We start from the raw sequence: 16,031 nt of genomic DNA, 5'->3' as shown, positions 1-16,031 counted from the left end.
TTATTTCGTTTTGCCCGAGAATGAAATTCCAAACTGCCTTAGGTTTCAAAGTGTGGGATGTTCTTCTTCTATAACCTGGGAGGTGCCTCCACCACTACCAGGTTGCATCAGTAACCAAAACATATCCGTACTGGGTTTTGCATTTAGCGCTATCGTAGCATTTTGGGGACCATCATGTTGATTGTGACAGCTGGTTTGAATTCTTCTGTGAATTCGAAGTCAAATGCAAAGATTGTCAGCCGCATCATGTCTTGGAGAGATGCGATATTGCGCGAACTGAATATGTAGAGTCAGATCACTTAGTTTTGAGGTACTATTTGTTCGGTGATCAGGATTTGAATGGTTTTCGGGAACACAATTGCGATATTGAGACAGTGGCAGTTCAATTCTATTTTCAGGATTTTGCTACTTCCGAACGTTTGGAGTGTTGCAGGGTGAAGGTGAAAAAAAAATATGGGTTGCATTTATTGCACGCCCCAGATTCAACGGAAGAGGAACCGTACCCACACCCAAAAGGTTGAAATATTAATCTTGAGCACATCACATCTATCGCCATCGCAGCTGCTACTACTTTTCAGTAAGTCACTAAATCAATTAACCTTCCAATATATATATATATGTAGTTTTCAATTATTTCTGTCTAAAATCTAATTCGCTGAATGTCTAAACCTTCACGTCTGAATCTGATCAGTTAGTTCACCACTGCATATCAAAGTAAGAAAATGGAAAGTCCATGGCAGTTGTGTACTCTGTGTTCTACAATTTACATCTTTCGGATTTGACCTTGTCATACAAGTTTAAATTGTTGAAATTAAGTTTTGAAATGTATTACAAGGTTAGTTGTGGCCATTGGTTTCAGAATGAAGCAAAAAAAAAAAAAGGTGGGTGCAGGTTCCCTAAATGACATGGAGAGGAGACTAGAAAGCCATTATTGTTGCTCTCCCAACAGTTCATACATATACATATACGCATACACATACACATACACATACACATATTCTCAAAATGCATTAATGTAGAGCTAATTGTATCACTTTTAGACTTACCTAAATATGATCCAATCAGAATTGAATCATGTGGATCTTAAATCAGGTCCGATCCATTGTCATCCCTATTCCAGTGGTGTCTCAATGAACTTGTGAAGATCCTTGAATACAAGAGAGAGTGTGCATAGATTGTAACTCCAGTTTTCTATCGATTGATCCATCAGACATTGAAAACCAAATCAAGGCTTCATTTTCGAAGCTTGAAAAGATCCGAAACAAAACCATCCCTTTTCGGCTTTTGGGTTTTCATTTTCGAAACCAAACCATCCCTGTTCAAAATGGCATCTCGATAAACTTATGAAGATCCTCGAATACGTGAAATGGTATGCGTAGATTGTGATTCTAGTTTTCTATCGGTTGGTCCATCAGACATGAGAAACCAAATCGAGGCTTTTGGGTTTTTATTTTCGAAGCTTGAAAAGATTCGAAACTAAACCATCCCTTTTAGGCTTTTGGGCTTTTGGGTTTTCATTTTCGAAACCAAACCATCGTTATTCTAGATACGTCTTGATGAACTTGTGACTCCAGTTTTCTATCGGTTGATCCATCAGACATGAGAAACCAAATCGGGGCTTTTGGGTTTTCATTTTCAAAGCTTGAAAAGATTTATGCTGCGTTTACTTTTTGGATTGGAGTAGGAATTCTGAGGAGTGAGAATCTTTGGATTAGGAGTGTGGAGTGGGAGTGGGAGTAGGGTGTTTACTTAGACTAAATGAAAGTATGGATTGTCAATCAGAATCTTAATTATTTGTTTACTTTGTCTTGGATTGGGAGTAAATTATTTTAAATTATAATTTTATCCTTATGTACAGAATTATAATTTGTAATTAAAAAATTAATAAAAAATATTTGGAAAATAAAATAAATATTTTATTATATTTCTAAATTAATAATAATTACTAATATTCTTAATTATGTAAATCATAATTTTTTATTAATTTTAATTTAAATTATGTGAATAAAAATTATTAATAATAGCAACACAAATGAAATATTATTATTGATAATATAGTACAAAATTAATATTTTTTTAGAATAAAATATTTATTATTATTAATTAAATAATTAATTAATATTTATTAAAATTAATGTTTAATATTATTAATTTAAATATAATATTTATTTATTTTTATTTTATTAAATTTAATAAAATAAATATGATATAATTATTATTTTTAATAAATATGATATTATTTATTTTATTAAATATTATTTATTTATTTTATTAAATATTATTTATTTATTTAATTATATGGATAAAATGAGAAGAGGGGGGAGTGGATTCCCACTCCCACCTCCCCCCATGGGAGTGGGAATCCCACTCCCCACTCCAAAATTGGATGGGACCCACGGATTCTCACTTTCACTACCTCCTTTTTTAAGGTAAGTAAACACTGGAGTGGGAGGAATTCACACTCCACACTCCCACTCCAGAAAGTAAACACTACCTTAAGGAGAATTCAAATAAGTTACAGAGTTGGAGGAATGCTCTGAAGGAAGCAGCCAATTTGTTAGGATTTCAAGGAAAATCTTTTAACATTAGGTAAGTAATGTTCTTTTCATTTTCTTAACGTTAGCTAATTAATGTTCTTTTTGCTCAATTAGTAACCAGAAATTCTATTTCAGGTAGTGTATTTATCTACACAAATTCCTTCTTTTCATAGTTGGTATTTATAACATTAGGCATCAAAATCGATTTTCCGCAAGATTTATGGATTCATCCATTATAATTACATCTGGTGTGCTAAATATTTCTTCTAATTGTTGCTAATATTTCATGTGATGGTGGTATCACAAATTGGGTACATCTAATGAAATTTTGTGTTCTACTTAATTCTGGTTTTTTTTTTAAAGAATGATCTCCTATTCCCTAAAATGATTCTTCCATTTGGAGCATATTCTATAGATTCGGTAGTATTTCCTTTAATCAAAATTGATTGAATACTTAAATCTATCTCCCATTGTAAATCAATCTCTCTTAAAGTCTTAGGAGATTGTACTTTTACAAATTTACTAAATACTTTATCAATTTTTTTAAAAAAATCTCTATCATCAAACATTTCACTATTAGTTGAATTTGTTAATGCATATTCTATAACTTGTGTTATACTATATGGAAAACATCCAAACTTGCTGGACTAGCTATTCCTTCTCTAAAAATGAGCTTTCATCATAATTTGTATTCCTCTTATATGAACATATCTAATTTTGGATCTATCACTAGACTTTATCCTATTGATTTGATTTTAATAATAAAGGTATATTTGAATTTCCTTTGGCATGCCTAATTTCAATTGGTTCCTCATATATATATATTCCTTAATCATGTTAGCAATTCCTTGTGCTAACTTATTAGTTGAAGCCATAGTGGTTTCTAACTCCTTTTTATTAATTTTAAGATATTGGTTCTCATCAAAGATTAATCTTTTATTGAAAAAAAAAAACTTGTTCTTCTAATTCATCATTCTAGTATAGATCTTTATTATCCATTTCTTCTATACTCATTCTGAATCGAAATTACTTAGAGTCTCATCAGAAAGATAGTATGTGCTATCATTATCACTAATACCTTCACAATCAGTGATTAGTTCTAATTCATTGATGTTTGCTTTTTTTCTTTTTAGGGCATTCATTTGCATAATGTACTTCTTCATTATATAACCAACATTTACACTTTTTAGGTGCATTTGCTTTAGATTTTCCTTTAAATTTATTTCTTTTGAAAAACTTTCTCTTATATTTATTTTTATTATAATATTTTTTATTGGTCTGAAAGAATTCTTTCTTTTTGTATTTTTTTCTCTATATATATAGGTTTTATTTGAACATTCAAATTTTGGAGGTTCTTCTAACTTAGAACACCATAATCCTTGACGCTGCTTCTTCATCAATCTTTTATCTCTTATTTCAGCATACCACTTATTTATCCTATTTCGTGCAAACCTGATTCTATTTCTGAATGTATCAATATCTGTACTATCTCTATATTCTTTACTATATTCTAGCATAATCTTTTTACCCTGCGGGTCTGGTATTTTCATGAAACATAAATCATTATAATATCTTGTGGTGTTTCTTTCACTATCAAACTCATTTATAATATAGATCTTTGAAGCTACATGTGTATGCTTGTAAATAACATACATCACATATTTTAAGCCTAGTTAGCTTCATTATATTTTATATTCTTTTTCTTTTTATTTCTGGTTGAAAACCAGCTTCTTAATCTTCTCTTTAGAATTCTTTTATTATTTCATTTTCAAATCTATTTAAGATATGTGCTTGAGTTTCATTTGGATAATTATTTTCTTTATATAATATTCTATTTTTATTTTTATCCTTCAATCCCATTTACCATTGTTTAACTTTTCCTATAAACGAGGTTTTAAGGAATTCTATGTTATTATTCTATCTAACTTGTGAAATGCAAGAGCAATTTTCATAGATTTAACCCAATTAATTATTATTTTGTTTCTGTCCTTGGAACAATCTATGTCTAACCATACTCCATCATAGCTGATTGATTTTTCTTTATATTCACCTAGATTTTTATCTCCTTTTTAGGTTTGCTAGAACTAAAATATTGACTATGTAGTCTTTCATAAGTTGATATTTCTTCTACAGCGTAAAAAGCTCTATTATTAGACTCAGAAGCTCTGTTACTAGATTCACCTTATTCATAAACTCTTGTTTTTGCTTCATTCATCTTTAAATATTCTATTCTTTTTTTTTTATATCTTCTTTAGATGTTTTATAAATGAGTGAAAGTAGTATTCTCCATTACCCAAGTGTGAGTGAATTAGACATCCTCAAATATTAGTGAGGGTTAATATTTGAGCAGAACTCCAAAAGTTTTGATGTAAGTTGGTCTCAGTAGTCTCATGTAATATGAGTTGTAATTTGAGAAATAATCTCATGTAATACTATTTTTCAAATTACAACTCATATTACATGAAACTACTGAGACCAACTTACATCAAAGCTTTTGGATATATATATATATATATATATATATCTCACATAAAATAATACAATTATTAGTTTTTAGAATATGCAATTATTTGTTATGATACAAAAGATTACTATAGGCTACTCTGTAATCATACACGTGTCAAGATTTGAGAGGCAGAGTTGTGGACCGCAGCACAGTTTTCTCTCTTAGATCTTTGCATGCATGTCGCATGGTGAGTCACTGTGGCCACCTCGACAAAATCCATACATTATGGGCTTGTTTAGTATTAAGATCCTTTAAATTTTAATGTATGAAACAAAATTAATTGTGTATAATAAATATGAATTTTAAATAATAATTTAATAAAAATAGTGAATATTATAAATTTTTTATTATATAAGTAATTGATCAAATCAACTTATCTTCTAAATCAGAGCGTTAGTGCATATTAAATAATTTATTACTATAATTTTTAAACCTATCTAACTTCTTTATCAAACAAAATATATAGTTAAAACAATAATATTTCTAAAAGTTAGTTTAATTATTTATTGAGACAATCTAACTAATTGGATAATTTCATATAAATAAGTGTCATAAGTTTTATTTATTTATTTATTTTTAATAAATGATCTCGATAGTAAGCGAACTTCTTATTAAAATAAAATTTTACAACAAAACTATAGGAGCGTAGTTGTAAATTAATTTTAATTCATTTATTAAACCGAAACTACCACACTAAATCCTTCTTCTCTCAAAATCTTAAATTTTATATTTGTAATTAGGAGTGGGTGCTCTGATCGGGTTGAACCGAACTAAATTGAACATAAAATTTATTTCGAGTGTCAATTTGGTTCAGTTTGAACCTAAAATCCAAACGGAATAAAAATATAAAATCAATTAGTTTTATTATTTAATTAACCTAATTTTTTTAAATTTTGTTATATACATATTGTTACTGAGATCGTTACTTATATTAAATCGACATTGCATTTAATAATTTTATAACAAAACCGATCCCCAATTAAAATCTTAAAAACCCGATCCCCAAATTAATCCCTACTCTAAATTACACACTCATCTCTCTCGCAACAACGCACTGAAGTCTCACTAGTCACAGCCGTCAGCCCTTAGCAGCACCGCACTACGCCGCCAGCCCATAGCTGCGCCACCGCACGCCACGTCACGCCACGCCGTCAGCGCGCCACTGGTCGTCTCTCTCAGCAGTCAGCAGTCATCTCTCAGCCGCTCGTCGTCGCATTGCCCACCAGTCGTCTCTCTCAGCCGCCGGCAGCAGTCGGTCTTCACACGTCAGCGTCGCAGCTCCCAGCCTCCTACCAGTAACGCCACCCGATTTCGCGGCTTCCATCTCGTCGGTCATCATGGTAATTGGTAACTGTAACTTCAGCTCTCCAATTGGATATCATAATTTTATATCTGATCGATATATGGATGCCAAGTTTTCATAAGCTTCAAAATCCATGGTTCTAGCCTTATTAGTTCTATCATTCAATTTATTTTTCTTTGCATATTTGTTGCTGTTACTAAAATCATCATGTAGATCCTATTTCCCTTTTAAATCTTCTGCGATGAAATGTTGCTTTCATGTTTTGATCCCAATTCCATTCTACTTGATGAAGTTGAAGTCTGGACAAAAGAACTTGCCTTTCCAGGAAAGCAAATGAATATATAAAATGGTATTAGAAAACTTAATAATGGTGGATATGTGGGGGTTTGAATTATCTCGACTTACTTTAGAAACAAGTAGGTGATGTAAGAATAAAATAGGCTTGAAAACCTCATATTTTGGACATTCACTTGGCAAGGTTGGATTGAAGATTTGCATTCATTTTTTTGTGTGCTTGAAGCTGATCTGGGTATTATTGTATTTTTGTATTTCTATAGTATTAAAACCCAACCCGAAATTACAATTCAAACCGTAGTTGAACCTGAATGACCAACCAGAACCCGAACCAAATCTGAAACTGAACCGTACCTGGACTGAATTTGTAACCGAACCGAACCGAACCGAAATAGCTTTTGAAACTGTTTGGGTTGAATTCTCAAAGCAAATGGGTTGCAAACCAAACTGAAACCCATAAAAACCGAACCGAAAACTTAAGTGCCTACCCCTATCTGCAATCTCCTAAAAATCTCTCCTGGAGAAACAAAGCTGTGTTTCTGGAAATGGACAAGTGGCAGATCATCCACATCCCAAATAAACCAGCAATTCCGCCCAATCAACAACCTACTGGTAAGATTATCACAACCTCAAATTCTTACACCTTAATATTTTTTCTCTTTTTCCTATAAATAAATTCTTTTTCTTTTTTAAATTTAAATATCATACAGTGAATGTCTTTGCTTCAATGGTAGAGACAAAGCTTGCCAACACTATTATAAGGTAATCCTTTTTTCAATTCTATTGTCAATGATTTTTTATTTAATTGAATTGGAGAAATAAAAATGACCCTTTTTTTTAGTAGGCGTTTAAATCAAGTTGCGCCACTGGAAAATCTCCGCCATGTAAAGCGAATACAGAAGAAATTTCTTGAAGGAGGTTTGTAAATAATTTTTCAGATTTTTGTAATTATTATTATTTTTAATATTGCATTGTGTCTATTTTCTTCTGAAAGCAGTCAATGTGTAATGTTAGACCAAAATAGATTGAAAATGTTTTTAGTGATTGGACAAGAATTTTGCTTAGGCTTTGTAGAGCTCTTTTAGTTTTGCTTCGAAGTGCTTTATCACGATTGAATAAAAGGTTTCTAGGGAAGTACTTCCATATGCATGGACCCTAATATTTGCCATTTAGTTTTGCAATATTTCTAGCACATAATGCTGATAATGGGCTTAACTTGGCAGGAAAAACTCAGTTGTCAATGATCTTATGTTTAGCTGATGAAAATGACAACCGAATGAACAGCCTTCCGCAGGATGTACAAGAGCTTGTCAATTCCTACCAGTTGAGTCCTTTTATCACGAAAGTGGGTCATCCTTTTGTCTTCTAAAAATTTTTGTATTTTAGTAATTAAGTGTGGAATTTACTGCAGTTCACATTGATCAGACTCTAGTACTAGGCTTGTTTCAATTTGTGTTGATGTGTGATTTGAGTCTAAGTAAATTTTGTTGGGGGCCTATATTAGAGGGTTTTATGAGCATGGCAATGCTTCTTCTGTTGTTTCCAATATCAACATTCATCTAAGCAAATAATATATCCAGTTGACTATCACAAGATGTGGCCATTGAAAAGGGCTGCATGCTTTATTTTGGAAAGAGTTCTTGACAAAAAATTAGGATGTACACAATAACTATATTGAGTAAAATCTCACAATTTTCGATCTTTTAATGTTTTAGTATAGCCTTGAGATTGTTTATTCTCCATTTTATTCTCCTTAGCCTTGTATTTTCTCTTTTTTTCCCGAAAGTTTTGTATTTTCTATCATTGTGGATATAATGATAATTCCTTTTGATTGGCCATTTTCAAACATCTTTTTTCTTGCTTATTCTTTTGAATAAGTGTAGATTGTTTTATTCTATCAATGTGTATTGCAAAATGTCATAACATATGTGCTGTTACAATTAGTTGTAGCCTTCTGCACTTTCTATTTGTAACTTTTTTTTCCCATGAATTTTATTTGGATTGTGTATCTGATGAATGTATAAATTTGCAATGAGTTTTCACTGATTTGCTTCTTTTCTGGATGTTATCATGATTGTGATTTTAGCTGTTATGTAATATTACATTAAGATGTGCAATTACTTGGAACTCGGTATTTGTTAAGATAGCCTGAAGTAATTTTTAAAGTGAATTAAGGTATTAAAGGTACTGTTATTGAATGAAATTTAAAAATTGTTGGCCAAAAATACTTATATTCATTTTATAACATTGTTGACTTTAATTCTTTGAAATTATCATGTGTAATTATTTTTTAATTTTTGAAGATCATTGGAGTGTCATTTACATTTGACTTTAAATAATTTTAGGTGTGTAAAAATGCTGCTTTGTCAAAAGAAGAATGGGAAGAACAATGCAAGCTGTGGCCAACATCATACCATCCACCAACTTAGTAAGCTCTACATGTCCCTCTATTACGTTTTCCAGGTTTTGTTGTTTTCCCATTATTCTTAGATCACCTACCTCCTACTGAAATATGGATGTCCCCAAAAAAAAAAAAAAAAATAAACTGTTTAAGAACATAAACATTAATATCTAGGGATATTAACTCTTTTTTTGGGCCAAAATTAGTGTTTTATGGAAGCCTGTTATTTCTGTTCTCTCCTTCTCTATCAATTTAATTTTTTTTTATATTTTATTTTATTTTCCTTCTTGTCATACTCAATTGGCAGTCTTTGAATTCTAGTTGTATAATGGCAGCTCAAATTCATCGATGAAACATCTATATATCTGAATTGAATAGTTTAATCTTTGAATACATTCATAATTGATTTCACAATTTATGAAATGTATTTCTTTTATTATTTCTTCCTAATATTTAGAGATTCCATTCTCTTTCACTCAGTATTAATATAATTTTTTGGGTGTTTTACTGGATTTTGCAATTTTTTGGGTTTTGCATCTACAGCAATATTGATGGCATTCCTGGCTTTAATGAAGATGACTCCCAATCAATTTTCAGCTTCATGAAATCTGCTGTTGAGTTGGCACAATCTGGTGATGGTTCGGTAACTATATTTGTTCCCTGTAATTAGTTTCATCTCATGCATCTTGATAGATTATGCTTCTTCTACTAAATTGTGCTAGTCAAGTACCCTATTTATGCAACTACCTCATAAAGCCTCTATTATTGGTGCTCAACTTGAGGGTTCTTGACTAATTTTTAAGATTGAATCTAAGTGACGGTTAAATAGTTAGACCCATGGGATACCTGAGATGCTTCTTGTTGGACTTATAAGTTAATGGTGTTAGATTGACCACTCAGAGTTTTTGATTTTTCTCTACATTAAAGAGTTTGCTATTCGATTGTGCAGAGTGAAATCACTTTATATTTACCACTGGATTTGGATATAAGTTATTATATAAGTAATTTGTTCATCTGTTACTTTCCAGTTTAAGTGGCAGAAAAATTAAGAACCAAATGCTCTCAATTTACATGAGTAATTGAGCATACTTATTCTATTTTATTTTTGTTATAGACTAACTGATTCCCCTAGTTCTATTTGGATCTTGTTTTGGACAGTGATGCAGGGCTTCTAGAAGTCGTCTTCATATTAATTGTAGTTGTTGATGATAATTTTAGGTCAACTAAAGAAATAAATAAACAGTAACAAAACACAAAGAATTTACATGGTTTGGCGCTTGGCTTACATCCACGAAGATAGAAAAAGCAATTTTCATTATTCAATGAGAATGACATGAAGGTTTTTTTTTTTTTTTGGTTTAACTATTTGCTTGTGTCCTCTATGCATCAAGGGCTTCTATTTATAATACAGTTCAGGTATCCTGATTGAGCAGAAATACAGCAACTGACAAGCATCATTTTCATTCTCATTTTAATGTTATAAAAATATGAATTGATAACTAATTCCAAACACATCCTAAGGAATCAGGATACCTAAACTGTATTATAAAATGGGGAGCCCTTGATGCATAGAGGACACAGGCAAATAGTTCCAAAAAAAAAAAAAAAAACTTCGTTGTAATTCTCATTGAATGGTGAAGTTGCTCTTTTTGTTCCCATGGATGTAGGCCAAGCGCTAAACCACGTAAATTCTAATTGTTTTGTTCCCGTGTATTTAATTCTCTGGTTGACCAAAAATTAGCCTCAACAAGAGTCAATGGCACTAAAGGATGTGTTTGCAAGCTTGTTTCTGTTTCTAGAACTTACTGAAGATAAATTTGTAAAAAGAATCCGAAAAGAGAAGTTACTTGACTTCGTCTCTTTATTGTTATCCTGCATCATGGTGTCTCGCGGTGATAAAAATTTGTCCTGGATCTACAGTAGAGGTCTCAGAAATGAGCATATATAAGTTTCAAAAAAAAAAAAAAGAGAGAGAGTGTGTCTCTTGTATACATAGATGTTGATTATAATATTTGTTGGTTTAGGTTCAGTTGCCTAGTTTATGATTTCGACTGAAGCCACCTCATTCTCTGCTATGCAGATTGTAAATGCTGCAGTTATAGTGGATCCTTCCATTAAGCAGGAGATTGCAAGCGCATGTGATCAAATCTGCTGTTGTTCCATTTCCACGGAGAAGAATAGCTTAGAGAGCTGTTCAGAGCAGCCAGAAGTGCTTAGCTCTGACCTTTTTTCAAATGGAGAATCAAACCATACATCTTTGCCTCCAAATGATTTTCCTAGTGAAACCAGAAAATCGTATTCTGGTGTTTCGTGTTTGAACCCTTGGCAGTGGGCTCAGGAAAACTCACATACGACCTCTTGTTATTGGCATCCTCTACGACATGCTGCTATAGCTGCTATACAGTCTTCTGCTGCAAGGGACAGACTCTTGTTCCCTGGTATGGGACATGAGGGAGATAAGCCCAATGGAGTTCATAATATACAGCCTACTTCCATAGGTACACCAGCAAAAAGACAAAAGACTGACCTTGCAAATGTAAGAAAGCTTCTTTCTATATGCATTTGTTGTTTTGGGTCTGTCAAGGGTGCTGGGTACAGGAACATATCTGTTGTCCCCTAATTATTTTTATATTTTCCGTTACACTAAAAAAAGGAGTCAAAGAGTTGATATGATTCGATCTCAGCTTTTATCTCATGTTCTTATTTTTTCATTGGTTTGTTCTAGGCATTCTTTTGAGAGCAAATGTTAAATTCTTTTTATTCCTGTGTTATTATTTCCAATCAATAAAGAGCGCTGGTGCAGGCAGAGCTGTAAGTGTGGCTGGAATTTTGGTTCAGTTTGGTTGGGTTAGACTTTAACCAGAATCAAATTGGGGGTCTGTTATGAATTGTGACCCCAGAATCAACAACTTGATTGTTGGAAATTTAAATTCTGTTATCCATTCCAATTTTACTTTAGTTGATTTAAATGTTTCTTTTCAATTTTTTTTCTTCAGCTATAATAAACCTAAAATATGAAACTTCTACCTAAAAAGAATTGAGTTCACTGGAACCAAGTATATGAAGAATCATGTCAAGCTTGGAATGGTCAATTGATTATACTCCAAAAAAGAAAGGGAATGAAATTTGAATTACTTGATTCCTGCACTATTTTTTTTCCCCTGTATTTTGAATTAGAAGCCATAAGTGTATTTAAATTGTGTTTGTTCGTGAGTTGAGCCATTGTAGCTTTTACCAGTAATTGTTTCCTTTTCTCCTGTTTGTCTGCTATGACTGGAAATTGTCATCCTCATCCTTGTGCTATTTCAGGTTGAGAACAGTGAGGAACTGGATCCTAGTGCTGGAGGTTTTCATCCAGAATCAGCCAGACCTTATCTATGCACTGGTTATGACATCTATTTAGTTTGGGAGCCTTGTGTAATGTAAGTCTGTCAACACTATAGTCAGATATGTATGCATGATGAAATGCCTTTTTCTATTGGTTGCTATGTTTTGTTTGTAGCTGATAGAAAACTCTCATACTTAGTGTTGCCAGTACTGGCTGCCCAAGTAAAAATGTCAATGTTGGAGATGGCATCTGTAATTTGGCACGGCCCTTAACCAAATCCCTTATGTTGTGAAATACTTGAAATTGGCTGCACTGTGTGACCAGAATTGTTCATAATAATTACTTCGATTACTTTCCATTTTCTTTTTGTTTCTTCTTTTGTCTCAATTTGTTGCTCTGCTTTGGGAGTGCTTGCAATTATTAGGAATATGTAATTTGACCATCCAATTTCCTTGTATCAGCTTAAACAAGTTAAGCCATCTATATATGAACAAGGTTGTTTGCTTATAGGCATTTTTGGAATTTACTTACAAAACATTCATCATGAAATAGTGCTTGCCATTTTCACATACATTATACAGAAACCTGTGTCGCGTGCTATAAACTTCAAGTCAGAGATGTGCGTATGCATGCTGTCTGTAACATAAAAAGCTCTGTTATTTACATATTTCCAATTTTTAATGTTTCAGGTGTGCGATGGCGCTTGTTCATCAAAGAATAAGACGTATATTTTATGCTTTCCCAAACCCCAATGAGGGCGCATTGGGCAGTGTTCATAGACTACAGGGGGAGAAAAGCTTGAATCATCACTATGCCGTTTTCAGAGTTCTCCTTCGTAAAGAGATTCTAAATAAAAATGAAGTTGTCGCTGCAAGAACTAGTACTACTAACACAAATGCAACTACTGTTTGTCAATAAAGAGAGCCAACAAACACAGCTACTTGGCTTGCCTTTGTTTCTACGATTGTAGGTTTTTGGACATTGAGTTGCATTTTATGCTGTATTTGTAATGAACTCAACGGGGCGTTTGTATTTTTTTGGTCAGAAATTTGAATAAACTTGAAGGATCCCCTAAGTTATATGCATGTAACTTAGCATTAGCCAAACTTGAATTGGGTATCAATCAGAATTTAAAACTATCAAATCAAAACTTCAGACAAAATAAACAACAAAGCGGGCACAGCTATAATACATGTATGTATGTGATACATGCAAGTAATAAAAAAAATTAAAAAAAAGAGAGCAAACACATTGAATTAAATTAAAAAAATAACTGGGAGCAACCGGTTTTTGCCACCGGTTGCACCTTAAATGAATTAAATAATAATAATAAATATAATAATGTTCAAATATAATAAATAAAATCATCATTATTTTAATATTAAAGGATACATAACAATAAAAAATTATTTTTATAATAATAAAAATTGAGTTTCAAGTTTAATGGTCTTGATATTAAGTTTATGGTCTTGGTTTTATGTTTATTGGTTTATTAATTGAACGATTTTTGTGGTTGAAAGTTAATGATTTCAAGTTTTAAGTTCATTATCCTATATTTCAAGTTTCTTTGGTTTCAATTTTAATGATGAGGACATCATGTTAATGCTTCTGGTTTCATGTTTATTGATCCATTAATTGGATGATTTTCATGGTCGTAAGTTAATGATTTCAAGTTTCATGCTCATTGCCCTAAGTTTCAAATTCCTTTGGTTTCAACTTTAATGGTTTAGGTATTAAGTTAATGGTCATGGATTCATATTTATTGGTCAAATAATTGGATGATTTTCATGATTGTAAGTTAATGATTTTGGATTTTATGTTCATTGGCCCAAGTTTCAAGTTCTTTTGGTTTCAAGTTCTTTTAGTTTCAAGTTTAATAGTACAAGTATCAAGTTAAAGGTCATAGATTCATGTTTATTGGTCCATTAATTGGATGATTTTCATGGTTGCAAGTTAATGATCTCGGGTTTCATGTTCATTGCACCAAGTTTCAAGTTTCTTTGGTTTCAAGTTTAATAGTTCAAGTATCAAGTTAATGGTCATGTCTTCATGCTTATTGGTCCACTAATTGGATGATTTTTAACACGACTCAAAAGTGTATTACTCTCAAGTATAAGAGTGTCTAGTTATAATATAACCCAGTGAGACCGGGGTCGAACCACAGGGAGTTTTAAATCTAGTAAAACTAAGAAAATTAATTGTGGGGAAAAGAAATTATTTGAAATCAACTTAAAAATAAGCTAAGGTTTAAGATCCACTCTCTGTATTCAAACTATAATTTTAATACTCTCTCATTTATATTTTACCTTACTTTTACCAATTAATTATTATATCATTTAATTTTATGTGTGTGGATAAATATAGAATAAAGTACCTAATGTGCATATTAATGTGTCGACATTATGTCAAAATACCATAAAATCAAGTGAGATTTATAAATTAATATGATATAAAAATAATTAGAAAAGAATTTAAAAACTCATTTGAGAAAATAATAATAATTAATAGTTTGAAACATTGAGCTTCACCCTTCACCTCAGCTTAATAAAATTAACTACTCATATTGAAAGAAAACACAACACTCTTTTTATTTGATAAACTTTTTGAAATATATTATAAAGAAAATTGATACAAACGGAAACAAGAAAAGAAAAGAAACAAAGAAAGAAAGAAACTCTTCAGCTAAACTCTCTCTCGGCTTTTGAAAAATCAGCTCAAGCTTCTCCCCTCTGGCGTGCCACCCTTTGCCTTTTATAGGCAAAGTAAATCATCTTCTTTTTTTTTATTTTATTAATATAAATATTTTATTTTATTTTATTTTATATTATATTATATATATATATGTGATGGTCAGGAGGCGTGATGGCCTCCTGACCATCACCAACATACTTTTGTTCTTTTGTTCTTTTTTTATTTTTTTATTTTTTATTATTACATTTCTTCAATTGTGTTTCAGTAGTTCTTTTTTGTTCCCGCTTTCAATTCCAATTCCATCTTTATTCCTAAAAAATATTTACAAGATAAAAATTAACAAATTACGAATTAATTTAACATAAAATATATTTGGGGAGTATTAAAATAATTTAGAAATAATGAACGCATTAATCGACACAATAAGTGAAACACTAATAATTTTATCCTTTTTAAATGTACACTTTTTAGTGTCAATCAATTTTTATAGTTGCAAGTTAATGATCTCTGGTTTCATGTCCATTGCTTGAAGTTTCAAGTTCCTTTGGTTTTAAATTTAATGGTACAAGTATCAAGTTAATGGTCATGATTTCATGTTTATTGGCCCATTAATTAGATGATTTTCATGGTTGCAAGTTAATGATATCAAGTTTCATATTCATTGCACTAAGTTTCAAGTTCCTTTGGTTTCAAGTTTAATGGTCTTGGTATCAAGTTAAGGGTCATAGTTTCATGTTTATTGGTCCATTAATTGGATAATTTTCATGGTTGCAAGTTAATGACCTAAAGTTTCATGTTCATTACCTAAAGTTTCAAGTTCATTTGGTTTTAAATTTAATGATCCAAGTATCAAATTAATGGTACTAGTTTCATGTTTATTGGTCCATTAACCAATTCTATAGATTTCAGGTTTGTAAAATTTTTTCATTATTTATCATTTAAATTCATCTCAACCATTGGATTCATTATAT

The 16,031-nt window shown here is 31.4% G+C and overlaps 1 protein-coding gene across 3 annotated transcripts; it reads left to right on the top strand.

The window, feature by feature from the left end:
• Positions 1-5,993: 5,993 nt before the first annotated feature.
• On the top strand, positions 5,994-13,465 carry LOC18048320 (probable inactive tRNA-specific adenosine deaminase-like protein 3). 3 transcript variants are annotated; one of them, XM_024188491.1, is made up of 10 exons: positions 5,994-6,383; positions 6,904-7,252; positions 7,351-7,402; positions 7,482-7,558; positions 7,864-7,985; positions 8,986-9,068; positions 9,585-9,684; positions 11,122-11,577; positions 12,351-12,463; positions 13,059-13,465. In XM_024188491.1, the coding sequence occupies exons 2-10, from the start codon at positions 7,186-7,188 to the stop codon at positions 13,285-13,287; spliced, it is 1,299 nt and encodes a 432-aa protein (XP_024044259.1). In that variant the 5' UTR covers positions 5,994-6,383; positions 6,904-7,185; the 3' UTR covers positions 13,288-13,465. The 3 variants fall into 3 exon arrangements, with proteins under 3 accessions (XP_024044259.1, XP_024044260.1, XP_024044261.1); XM_024188492.1 differs by having other exon boundaries at positions 5,994-6,390; XM_024188493.1 differs by having other exon boundaries at positions 5,995-6,383; positions 7,485-7,558; positions 13,059-13,464.
• Positions 13,466-16,031: the final 2,566 nt, after the last annotated feature.

The sequence above is a fragment of the Citrus clementina genome, unplaced genomic scaffold (genome assembly GCF_000493195.1).
Source record: "Citrus clementina cultivar Clemenules unplaced genomic scaffold, Citrus_clementina_v1.0 scaffold_3, whole genome shotgun sequence".
In the NCBI taxonomy this organism is placed as follows: domain Eukaryota; kingdom Viridiplantae; phylum Streptophyta; class Magnoliopsida; order Sapindales; family Rutaceae; genus Citrus; species Citrus x clementina.
This window is presented reverse-complemented; position numbering and strand designations above follow the sequence as displayed.